At 36.2% G+C, this 12,746-nt stretch overlaps 1 protein-coding gene across 2 annotated transcripts; it reads left to right on the top strand.

The window, feature by feature from the left end:
* Positions 1-1,363: 1,363 nt before the first annotated feature.
* Positions 1,364-11,435, top strand: LOC107306192 (granulocyte-macrophage colony-stimulating factor receptor subunit alpha-like). 2 transcript variants are annotated; one of them, XM_032441484.1, is made up of 9 exons: positions 1,364-1,482; positions 5,205-5,334; positions 5,425-5,603; positions 6,333-6,472; positions 8,151-8,189; positions 8,761-8,816; positions 9,437-9,524; positions 10,098-10,179; positions 11,072-11,435. In XM_032441484.1, the coding sequence occupies exons 2-8, from the start codon at positions 5,207-5,209 to the stop codon at positions 10,155-10,157; spliced, it is 690 nt and encodes a 229-aa protein (XP_032297375.1). In that variant the 5' UTR covers positions 1,364-1,482; positions 5,205-5,206; the 3' UTR covers positions 10,158-10,179; positions 11,072-11,435. The 2 variants fall into 2 exon arrangements, with proteins under 2 accessions (XP_032297375.1, XP_015704603.1); XM_015849117.2 differs by having other exon boundaries at positions 8,761-8,899.
* Positions 11,436-12,746: the final 1,311 nt, after the last annotated feature.

Below are 12,746 nucleotides of genomic sequence, written 5' to 3'. Positions count from 1 at the left end.
GTGAACTGGACAGTGTGTCTAGAATATCTTCCATTTCACTCACCAGGAACAGTACAATTTCTTTTATGTTCCTTTGTTGTTCTATTTGTTTTAATAAGTCCTTCTTGTTTGTTTTTGTTTGCTTGTTTGGTTTTGTTTTTCATCTCTAGCAAAGCTCAGGCACAGCTTTGCCTTGAATTTCCTGATCCCCTGGACCACATACCTCTAATCTTCCCAGAGTTTATATCCCTGCCTCCACTGCCTATCCATTTTGGTTTTGTGCCTTACTTTGGGTAAGAGGTCTTCACTTAGTCAGGTTCACTCCCTGGTTCATTTGCCTGGCACTTTGCATGTCTGAGTTGAGAGCACTTACGCCCAAATACAAAAGTATTTAAGTATCTCCCAGCTCTCATTTGTTCTTGTACCTCCGGGGGTATTTACCCAAGAAACCCAAAGCACTAATGCCCTAAGCAGTCAAAAATGTGCCCTTCAGGTACTATGTAGTACATTGAAAGGCAGATGCTATGTTTCTCAGTTCTCAGAAAGCTGCTTTGCTTGGGTAAATGTCTTCCAGAACCCAAGCACATTCTTTGGTCTCAAAATCAGTCAAGATAGCAGAAGGCCTTCTGCTACTCACTTCAGAGCCTATTAATCTGTGCAGTTCCTTATCTCCATTAATGGGCAGTGTGTGATAGCTCAGGTCTGTGCTCATATTACTGTATGCATTTTGAATGAGGACACTGAAGTTCATGCAAGTGATGCTGCACACCTCCAAGGACCACTGCACTAACACAGACAGGTGCCATAGTGTTGCTTTGGTACCCTCAGGGCTTTTAAATGACAAAAGAAACTTTAACTTGACTGTCCATTGGATGTACCAAGAAAAAAAGTGTGTTCACAAGAAAGACCTTGTCAAGTGGAAGACTGACAAAGAAGTTGTGGGAGCTAGAAACATTGGTTTGCTACGCTTCCATAGGAACTGCATTTGAGGTTGAATAGAGCAGAGATGGAAACTGCTGTTACAAAGTTCACAGCATCAGGCATAATGCAAAGGTGACCCTCAGCAATAAGATGAAAATAGTGGTTTGAAACAATGGTGCCGACCTGTATCTAACCCAGAAATTTATCTCACATCTTCATCTGCCACTGAGGCTGTGCTCTATACAGAAGACCACATGAAACTCATGCAACAGGAAAAAGAAGAAAGTTATGTGAATGAAGTGGTGAAGAAGCTGTCAGACCACTTTTATTTTTGCCTCCCTATAGCAATACATGGTCTGTGTTTGCCCGTTGCCTTACGGAAGTGCACTGTAAGGGAAATGAGTAAGAAATAGATGTAGGCGGGATTTCACACCCTCTTACGTGAGGCTTAGAAGAACTTAATAATGAAATAACACTGTCAAAGCACACAAAAATATGCCACTGAGTTGTATTCACAGCTTCTGTTTTTTTCTGTGCCCCATTGCTATAACCGCCAAAGGGAAACAGGTTTGCAAGGAGAAGGTATGTTTGCTTTTGACTTTATCTGTTGTACAGTTTTACCACAAAGAAGGTAGGCAAAGAAACACTGTGTTTTTGACATTTGTGTTAATTTTAATGTTCTTAAAATAACTCTTTGAGGGATGGATAGGTACTATCTGCAGAATGCTTGCTTTTGTCTCCAAAGACAGATGTAGCCAAAACTTTTGGATGGCATATGGGCATATTTTTTTCTACAGCTTATGTATTATGTATAAATATTTGAAAATGAAGAGTGACCATGTTTCCAGTATTACTGGGCTCATCCAAGTATACTCTTGAAGAAAGCCCAGTCTGACTGGAAATGTTCAGATTTTCACATTCAAAGAGCAAAATCTCTGTAACAGTGAGTTCCTTTTAGGAGTGCTGCCTTTAAGCATCAGTTAAATGGAACTTTTAAGTGTCTTTTCTCTTATTCCAATATTAATACTTGAGTAGCATATTCCATATATGCAGAGTTAACTGAAAATGACAAAAGAAGGAAGGCATAAAATGAATATGCCTTAAAGGCATACTAAGGCATAGAGTTTAAAATAAAATAATTTTAATTTTTTTTTTTAAAAGACATAAGAAAAATCTTTTACTTTTTTTTTTAATTATTATTTTATTTTCAATAATAAATATTTATTTCCTTTGCTTAAAAAAGTCACTGTAGTGTCCAACATGATACAAGCTCTGATAAGCTACAATAAGCTACAGGGTCAGATGTTACTTACAACCAGGATGTTATTAGGCAGTTCTTTCTCATCTTATGAGCACTAATCAGTCCGGAGAACAGATAATGTAGAAGGATTTCAACCTAGCTGATATTTCCAAATGTCTAAAATGGACATCTCCTGTGGACATGTGTCAGGGCTGAGCATTTTTTAAAGAAGAAATAGAAGATGGGTTGTTCTGCAACACAAACCCTAACTGTAGCCCTAAACAACAGTGCATGATGGGTGCATAGTGGAAGTAGCTCTGCAAGGAAATACTTTATGTTTCCTTATGATTTTGGCCAATAATCTTCACAGCAATTGCATGAGATGTAAAAGATAGAGCTTTCCACCTCTAAGGAGAAAAGTATTGTTCTTCTACTGTAATTGTTTTTCTAAAGAGGAGAAACGTGGCAGCATGGTTCTACCTACCTTTAATGAAATGATGATAGAGAACTGATGAATAAAGGGTTTTTAAAAGAGAAATTGTAGAGCAAGAAAGCACTAAGAAAATCTGGCAAGCTCTCAAGTATAAACTGGAGGGAGAAAAAATTAAATATCTAATTGAAATATATCTAATTGAAGATAGTGGGAGAAATATCTCAGGAACTTAGCTGTTATTAAAAATGAAGGCAAAATTGTAACACTATACTGAATAGGATAGACTCAAAAATAAACAGCTCCCTAAAAAAAAAGGTAGTCAAAGTATTGCATACTGTGGAAAGGGAAATAAAGAAGAAATTAAAAATTCCCAGAGTTTGGATAGAAATTTCTATCCATAAAGGGAATAAAGTGACTCACAAATAATTCTGCAGCTGATCATGTCTGTTTGTAGGCATAATAAAATCGTGGCTGCAGAACACAGGCTCATAAGTTTAAAGAACACTTGGGTGTTTTTATATGCTCCTCTTAGTTATAAAAAGCTGAAGTTACAACAGAAGAGGTCAAGGAACTGGTTTCATTTGCCTTTTCTTCAACCACAATGCCACAGTGCCATCCTAGGAGTTCCCTTTACCCTATTATGTCCTCAGTCAACCTGTTTGTTGGTACATACCCAAACCAGGTTGTTTTTGAATTTGACGTCAGAATAACCCTTTTTCATTTAGATTTACAGCATCACCAAAGGCTTTACAAACCCTAAACCTCTAAGATCCTTGCACAGTGCCTATGACCATACTTCAGGCTGTTGCACTTCTTTGACTTCCTTATTTCCAATCCAGAAGTATTCCCCATTTGTAAATGGGGAAATTAAGTGCATAGATTTGATTGACCCTGGGTTAATCTGTAAAATAACAGAGAAATGAGTGATGCTCTTGGTCATCTTAGTACCATGATATACTCACTGGACTCTAAAGAGTGTATTGTAATATGCTTATAGATACACATATGTAAGACAGATATAAACAACTCTATATTGAATGCTTACATGTCTCTATCAACAGGAGTATTTTGGCAATATTTTTTGTCTCCTGAATTACTCATCTTTATTTTCAGATGTTTAAGAAATAAGATAGTTGCTTGGTCTCCATTGAAATATCTTGTCCTTGATAATAATTCCCCTAGTGGATCCTGATTACCAGTGTGCTGGGTGTGAAGAGGATGTTTCCCCTGAGAGGATGTTTCCCCTGAGGTGTTCTGAGTGATGAGAAGTTATTCATTTATATGTATTTGTAGCTAAGGTATAGAACGTTGTATTAGTTCTCCTAAATATCAGCCTTTGCCTCGGGAAATTTTGAGTCAGGACACGTATTAAGTTCTTACATTCATTATATATTCAAATGAAATAAACATTCTGCAAAGAAGATCCAAATACCTTCATACAGCTGAGCAACTTCCTGGAGCCACCAAATATATAAATATTAGGTACAAGAATGCATTTAAGCTCCTTTTTATTCTGGAGAATTATTTTTTCATACATCACTGTTGAGGAGAGAAAAGAAAGATACACCTTTCTGTATTAATAATATGGATATTATCAAAGTTACATGCAAACAATTAAATCCAAACTGCATCAGTCTTGAATGGGTTAGCAATGGCTCTAAATTAAAGATCCAAAATATGCTATTCTCTCATCAAAATCATGACAATTCTGTAGGGCCTACCTTCAGAAAACAGACATAGGGTTAGGTTGTAATCATCTAGTTTTAACACAGAAAAAAATAGTAGTGGGCAGCTTATATTAAATTCTTAGTCCTTTGTAAGTTCACCCTCATAAGTTTAGAGCACTTAACACATACACAGGAGAGATAACTTCCCTGGCTCATAGTTGGAGAATTTATATTCCACTGTAGACTAGACCTTTGATAAACTGAGGATGTAAGCAAAGGACACATCACAGAATCACAACATCAGAGAATCACAGGGGTTGGAAGGGCCCTCAAGAGATCAAGTCTAACTCTTCTGCTAAAGCAGGCACCCCACAATAGGTTGCACAGGTAGGTGTCCAGCCGCTTGCTGAGTATCTCCATAGAAGGAGGCTCCACAACATCTCTGGGCAGCCTGCTCCAGTGTTCCGTCACCCGTACCGTAAAGATGTTTTTCCACACATTAGTACAGAACTTCTTCTCTTTAAGTTTTAGGCTATTATTCCTTGTTCTATCACTACACACCACCAAGAAGAGCCTAACCTCATCCATCTGACTCCCACTTCTCTTCAGATATTTATAAACATTTATCAGATCCAATGTTTATAAATATCTAAAGGGAGGTGGGAGTCACACCAGTGTCTGACTTTGTTAGCAGTTTCCACTATGTCATTGTGCCTGAACAAATTAAATCATAGCCATATCTTCAGCATCTGTAACAGTGGCAGACAATCTTCAGACTCAACACGGTTAAAATCATTGCTGTATTGATGCAAATGTCCAACTGAAAGACCCAAACAGTATGCGATTGTGCTTGTTAATCAGGTGCCTAAAAATCACTAAATGTGCATGCAGAGTTCTACACTATTTAAGAAGTTATACAGTCTTTCCACAGAGGGGACAGGAGATATTCTTCCTATGTTTGCAGGCATGAGTGTCGCAGCCATTGAAAATTTTGTCTGTGTGATATATAATATTTCCTTCATGAACTGCACTTGGCATGTGGACAGGAACGCTTCAGGAGATGTTCAGTATTTCCTCTACTGGAAGACCTCAAGGTGAGTAGGTCTTCTTGCCTTGGAAAATTTGAAATCTCATCTGACATGTAACATTATCAATATTAAACTGAAGAAATTTGTCATATAAAGGAAAGAAGATTACGTCAGATGCCAAAATTACATTGAAGATAATTGTGGAAGACACACAGGATGCAGATTCCAAAATGTGACAATAAAAGGGAGTAGGAAAGCTTATTTCCTGGTGAATGAGTCTAGAAATGGACAAAATATTTTGCCCTACATAACAGTAATTTATCTGTACAAAATTGGTAAGGACTATATATATATTTTTTCTTTTATTTCCAGCATTGTGCTGAAAGAATGAGGAATTCAACTCTTGGGAGTAGGGGGCGGGGGGGGGGAGGGGAAGAAAGAAAAAGAAAAACAAGCATAAGTTTTGAAATGTTGTTCCTCAGACTTCTTTTTTTCCCAGCCTTTGTGACTGAAAAGTCAAAAGAGTGAAAAAAAAAGGAATGCAGAGACAACCCTGATATTATAGATTGGAGAATTCTGAAGACGGACGTCACATATATACTATGAAAGAACAAAGTCATCTTTTGGGAAAAAGTAGCCATGGATTATGGATGCCCTGAGTGGGAATATCTCGATGTTGGGTTTATGTCTTTATCTCATGATTCTGAATTCTGTTGAAGCACAGAAAATAAATAAATAAATAATAAATAATCCTCAAAAAAAACCAAATGCCTTAAAACAGTGAACAAAAACTATACAAAACAAAACAAATGCACAGATTATATTTCAGAATTCAGTAAAATATAGCGATGAGTTTGTTCTGTTTTGTTTAACCTACAGTGATGTCTGATACTCCAGACTCTTGAACTAAGTACTAAATCAGGAAGTCCTGTTTCTGAATACAGGGTGAATCTGGTAATTCTCATAAAGATGCAGGGGTTTTTTTTATAAGACAGAGCAAACAGACTAGATTTTTAATCAGCCATATTCCTATAATAATTGTATTTCTGATTAAATTATTTCAGAGAAGCTCACCCCTCCATTAAATGTAACTGTGAACTGTACAGGAGTTTATCACAGTTGTGAAATTCAGTGGCAACGACCTCATACAAGTCATGTGGACAGAGACATTTGTTTCAAATATGAAATTGTCATAGAAAACAAGGTAAGGAGAATGGATTGTAACGCCTAACTTTATTTCACATGCCTTCATTTCAACCTGCACTATCATACAACAAATGCCCTGTTCGTTCTTTCTCTTCTTGAGTTACCTCTCTGTTTTTCTATGTAGTACCTTTGCAATTGAGCTGAGAACACCTGCCATTTACAGATAGATTCAGCAATTTGCAGGACTACTTTCAGTCCAATTTTTGGCTGGCCGTTAAAGGAACTGGTCAAGAATTCTCCATACCAAGGGTGAACAGTTATTCTAGCACAAACACAGAACATGACTTTCCCCCTCCCCATTGTCCATTCTTCCAAAAGACACATTAGTTTGACCTTCTTGAGTTTGCTACATATGGAAGTTGACTGTCCGAATAATGGTGAAAATATTTCTGTTAAAGACTAAGTTGAGCAAGAACATGAATTAGATAGTGAATTCAGTGTACATTGGTTATTCTTACATTGCTGTGAGTGCTCAAAATTGCCAAAAGGCTGAATTTCAACATAGGTAGCTGGTTTAAGGACTGGAAATATATGAAGTTAAACTCATTTGTGGAGCACCAGAGAAAAAGAGTGCAAAGAAAAGCAGATGATAACGTGGACAGCATCAATTAGCACACATAGTACTGTCTGAGCAAAGCACTCCTTAGTTTTTTGTTGTTCTTTGTTTCATTGTTCCGTGTTTCTAGTTTTGCTGTTAACTGGAGCTGTGTATTTCTTTTGGATGCAGTTTTTGTATAAACTAACATCTCTGCCAGATTGCACTAACCACTTGATTGACCTTGAAGTTTGTATCTCATCCAGTTCCAAGGCTTAGCTAAAGTAAGTCTGCACCTTATATACAGTCAGGATTGTCGTGAATTGCACTGCAGATATCACAAACGTGTTAATGGGTAGCAATACACATCAGTTCTTTGTATTGTTGGCTTTATTATATGTGTGTGGTTTTGTCTTTGTTTTCTTTAAGTTCATTGTCATTTCTTTTTAATTTCAAGTGGAAATAGCCAGCTATGTTTTTGAATACAAAAGAAATATTCTATCATAACACTGAAACAGAATATCCAGGTTTTCCAGGTCTTAACGTGGACTGACTGTTCATTAACTGCAACTATTTTGAAGATTTGGATGAATAAGGACAGTAGTATAATATCCATCAAGAATACTGTTTGAAATATTTGTGGAATCAGTCATGAGTTCTTTGTTCCAACTGCAAATAAATAAATAATAAAATAAATAAATAAATAAATAAATAAATAGGGAGACGTAACAGCTGATTTAAATGATTAAGAATGCAGAAGTTACACATACACAGTTTCGAGGGGGGAAAAAAATGACACTGTTTGCTCGTATTTTTCAAGATATTTTTCAGTACAAATAAGACATACATCATTCACACATAGGGCATGTGAAGAAAAAGCTTATTTTGTTATTGTTTTTCAATTATTTGATTCTTGGCTCTGCAATCACATTTAAAGGGTTCATTATTTCAGAGCACAGGTGATAAGGAAAAATGTTCCAGTGGAAGAACAGCTTAACTTCACAGTGTATAAAGAAAAGCATTCAAAATATCAAATGTACTCTTTTTCTTCCTAAAAATCAACTATTTCTAAAGTAGGACATCTTATTATATAGTAACAAAAGGAACAATCATAAAAATTGAAGTTCATTTTTGTTGCTAGGCTGATCCTGAGGAGAGAATGAAAGACACATCTAAGATGGTAAGTCTTTATTACTAAATTAATCTCAAATTTATGCTGGGTTGAAAAGCCTACTGTATAAGAACATCCTGCGATCATATTGCTTTCGCTTCAGCATAGCAGTGTATAATATGCTTATTATTGACAAATTTCCTCAGTACAGTTTTAAATTTTTGTTTATGAGACATGGTACAAACAATACCTGCACACATGGAACTTACACCTACGCAAATCGCACATCCTCCATTTTACAGCTCATTGTACTTCCTAGCAAATTCATGTATATGTAGAAATACGTATCAGAATTTCACATTACGATTGGAGACACAAAATTCGGATAACTGAGAAGAATTTTACTTCATAAATGAATGACTTCTCAGGATGGGGTTAAGATGAAGGAAACAGGAAAATACCACCTGAAAGATTAAGTCAGTACAGAGGAGGAAGAAAAAAATGTCATTCATCTGTCCACAGAATTATGTAAAAATTGTTCTTCTGTAATTTTTTACATTATTAAATGAAGCAGATACATACATTAACACCTGTACATCTAGTGAAGGCAAAGCTCTCAGTCTAGTTGTTTTATATTTAGGAAAGAATCATCACAGGAAATTCCTATATATTTGAAAGCTTCAATGCAAATAAAAGGTACACCGTCAAAATCAGAGCTACTAACAATGACTGCTTAGTGAGCGAAAACTGGGGGGAGTGGAGTACACCTGTAGAGTTTGGTAAGAATGAAAATCATTTTCTTGACAAATTTTTCCTCAATTGTTATTTGTCTGCCTCGCTTATTACTTCCCAGGTAGAAACACTTTAAAATTTGCACATCTCTTCAGTTTTCTGGGATGAAGAAGAGAAAAGAATTGGCATACCTCTCAATATGAGGGAGGCATTCAACTGTTCTGCAGTGACAGTGCTTCCTGCAAGAAAACAGTGGATAAAGCACATCTTTTGCAAGTCTCTGTTGCCACCTGTTTTCCTTCTGTTTTTACAGGTTTATCATTTTCCCTGTTATTCTCTGTCAACTTTGATTTTGGAATAATATGTAGACCTCTGATCCTCAGAAAATCATTGGTAAAGTGTCGAGTTGCTGAAGAAATTCTCTCTGCCATCCCATTCCTTCACATATTACAAGGCAATGAGAAGCCAGGCCAAGGAAGAAGTGATGGGATGATGCCGTGAAACACCATCATGCATCAGAGTAAATGCTTTACATTCCTTTCTATTTTGTGATACTAAACACTTTGATGATTATTGTCTTTCAGGAAGAGAACAACTGACATCTACTTCATCATACACATTACTTCTGATATCAGCAATAGCAGCAAGTCTTGTACTTTTCATCTGCATCATGTAAGTCTTTTTCTTGTGCAAAACTTGTATACTGCATTCTAATGTGAAATAACTTCTTTTCTCCCCAGCAGAAATGTTATGATATCTTTTAAGCAGAGGAGACGGGGGAAAGGTGATAATGAATTATAGCAGGTATCATGACCTCCTAGCCATAGAGCCTCAAGTATTTCTGATTCCAAATGTTTTTTAACTACTTGATCAATATAGCACAACCCCTTCCAACTGAGGTATAAGGTCTTAGATCAGTTCCTCTTTAGTTCCTGCCTTTAGGTACTGCCGTGTAGAGGGTGGCAAGTAAAATAATTCCCTTGGCTTAAGGATATTTCTGTTTTAGAGGATAAAGAATGGCAACTTCCCGTAACTCTTTAACAAGTCATAAAATAAACTGCAATAATCCAAATTCTGAACAATGAACTGATGCCACTGGCTTAGACCCATGTAAATTTTAGATACTTTTTCATTATTTTTGTCTCAGAGACAGAAAATAAGGTCTCAGTGTTGTAATAATAGAATGCATTTTTATAAATGTGTATATTGAGTCTTTTCTTCTCCACCTTTTTTTTGACCTTGTAGAACTATTTATTTGAAAACAGTACCTGCTATTGTACTACAGCCAAAAGATCCATTCCATGATATCTCTCCAGTGAATTTCCAGGTATGTTTTCTTTCCATTTCCCTGAAATTATCTGGAAAGGAGGATCCATTGCAGTCTCAACTGTATGAACTAAATGTCAGGAAAATGTTTATAAGCACAAGATATAATTCTTTCTTTTTCTTCTGTTGGGGGTATTGAAAGATGAGCTTTGTATGCAAATAATTCTCTTGGTTCTCTTTTTCTATTCAGAGATATTTGATATTGGCTAAATAAACAATTTCACCCAGCTCTCCATAGCCTAAGCTTTTCAGTACAGTAATAATGTAGATTCAGACCGCTGGTAGCGATGCAGAGGGAGAGACATTGAAATTTACTTCTGGTTAAAAATACTTCTCTCGTAGCAGATGTTGAGACCATGTATTTTGACAATACTGCTGAAGGAGGAGAATTTTCTAGGGTACAGCAAGCAAAAAAAAGTACAGCAGCAAGCTGAGAGGTTCTGATCTACGTAGAGTGCTTAAGAGACTCATGAGAACAAGGAAAATATCACAAGTAAAAATGGGAGAACTTCCAGTCTGGAGAGCATTGTGCAAAAGTTGCTACAAGTCAGAGAGTATTTTAGCTGGCAATGAGCAGGTCTGGAAGCAAAAACATGCCTACAAGGACATGCTGGAAGCTTCTATAAATCCTACTTTCATTTCCTTAGTCACATGAGCTTTCCCATCCAGAGTTGCCTTTCAGTCTGAAAGTCCTTTGATCCTTTCTGGGGAGCTCATTAGGAAGGGAAGATATATACTCATCTACTGCAGTCCTCTCACTGTCAGAGTCCCACTACATCTTCTATATAATAATTAAATAGTAACAACTTGAATAATAACATTTTCAAATTATAAACTAGTGATCAATCTCATGCATTAAATGTTAACAAAATATTTTATTTTTCTTTTATCAGACAGAGAATCAATTCATTAAGCACGAAACTGAAGAAATAACAATTGTTGAAGAAGCAGCATAATGGCGTGCAAGATAAGAGAGTTTTGTTTTTTCATGCAAATGATTATATATATACTTGCTGGCATTTATTTACAGGTTTTTTATATCCTCCATCTTGTAAACAGAGATACAGCATTGCCTGATCATGTCAGTCTTCTATAGTCTGCCATTAAAAAAAACCTCTGTATAATTTGCTTGGAAATAATATATTATTTCTGTAAGTATTTTGAGTTATATACTCCAACTAGTGGAATACTCTAAATAGTAAGGAGCATTACTTGAAGTCTCCCTCCAGAATAAATACTGAAGATCTCCTATGCCTACTAAGTAATTCTGTCCAATTTTGTTCCTGACTGGCTTTTCCAATGCCTTTTCTGAAATTACTAAAGCAGCTACTTCTGAAATGAATTTCATACTTTTTGTCTGTGTTTATACCAGGAAAAAAATAAAATAAAATAAAATAAAATAAAATAAAATAAAATAAAATAAAATAAAATAAAATAAAATAAAATAAAATAAATGGAAAAAAAAAAAAAAAGAAAAGCAAGTATAAAGCATACAATCAAACAAAAACAGAATCATAAAACAAACCCTGGCACACCAGAATATCTCAAATGGTTTGCATGTTCAAATTGCATTCTCATGAAACAGGAGAGGTGCTGACAATGTTAAGAAAAAAATATGCCATATTTACAAAGAAAGGCTCAGTATGGATACCTTTAACTGAAGAATCATGAGTTTCTTTTCATTGAACTGGAGCTTCCAGTGGGAATTTCACTTCTGCCTAGAGTATAGCCCTGACTGGAGGGAAATGTGCCTTGAGTCATGCCATAATGTAAAGCAGGTCCATCAGACAAGCACCAAGACAGCTTCTGCAGCATAGGAAATCCCCAGTGTCAGAAGGAAGCAAGTGGGGGGACAGACCAATGAGATCTGAATCCATGAATTATGAGAGGATGGCTCTGTCATGGAAGAATTTGTGTAAGGCAAAGGTTGCAGATGTCAAGAACTGTTACTTGGGACTCGAAGGGAGGAGCTGTAGTCTGTGTCATGATATCCAAAACACAGTAAGACAAGGACATGGAAGATAAATCTAGGCTGCTGGCAGGCAAGCTAAGCACTACTTTAATGATATCCTACTGATATCCTAATGATATATATTATGCTATTTGCCTTCCTCCTTTCCCACAGTATCTTAAAGTCTACCACATGACAGTTCTTGCGGTCAGGATTGAAACTGACTGTCACATCCTTGACCAACTCTTCTTTGATGAGTTACAAATCCAGCTGAGTACCTTCTGTATTTGGTCTGTTCAGCATCTGTATTAAAACGTGATTCCTGATGATCTCTCTAATTCTCCATACCCTGCCATGTTGCCCTTCCACCAGATTTCAGAATGGTTAAAGTCTTTTCAGGCAGCTGAAATCCCATCCTAGTAGACAAAATTCAGTGATGATGATAAACATCCACTAGCCCCGTGTGATCAAGAGGTTTCCTTTGAGGCCAGATTTTTCTAATTTCGTGTTTCTAAATAAGGTTTTATCAACAATTTCTTTTGTATAACTTTAAAAATAGAAGTTGAGAAGGAACATGCTCTTTAAATTATAACTTATTAACAATAAGAACTCCTGCA

The sequence above is a fragment of the Coturnix japonica genome, chromosome 1 (assembly GCF_001577835.2).
Source record: "Coturnix japonica isolate 7356 chromosome 1, Coturnix japonica 2.1, whole genome shotgun sequence".
Taxonomy (NCBI): domain Eukaryota; kingdom Metazoa; phylum Chordata; class Aves; order Galliformes; family Phasianidae; genus Coturnix; species Coturnix japonica.
Note: the sequence above shows the minus strand (reverse complement) of the source record. Positions and strands in the feature narration are given on the sequence as shown.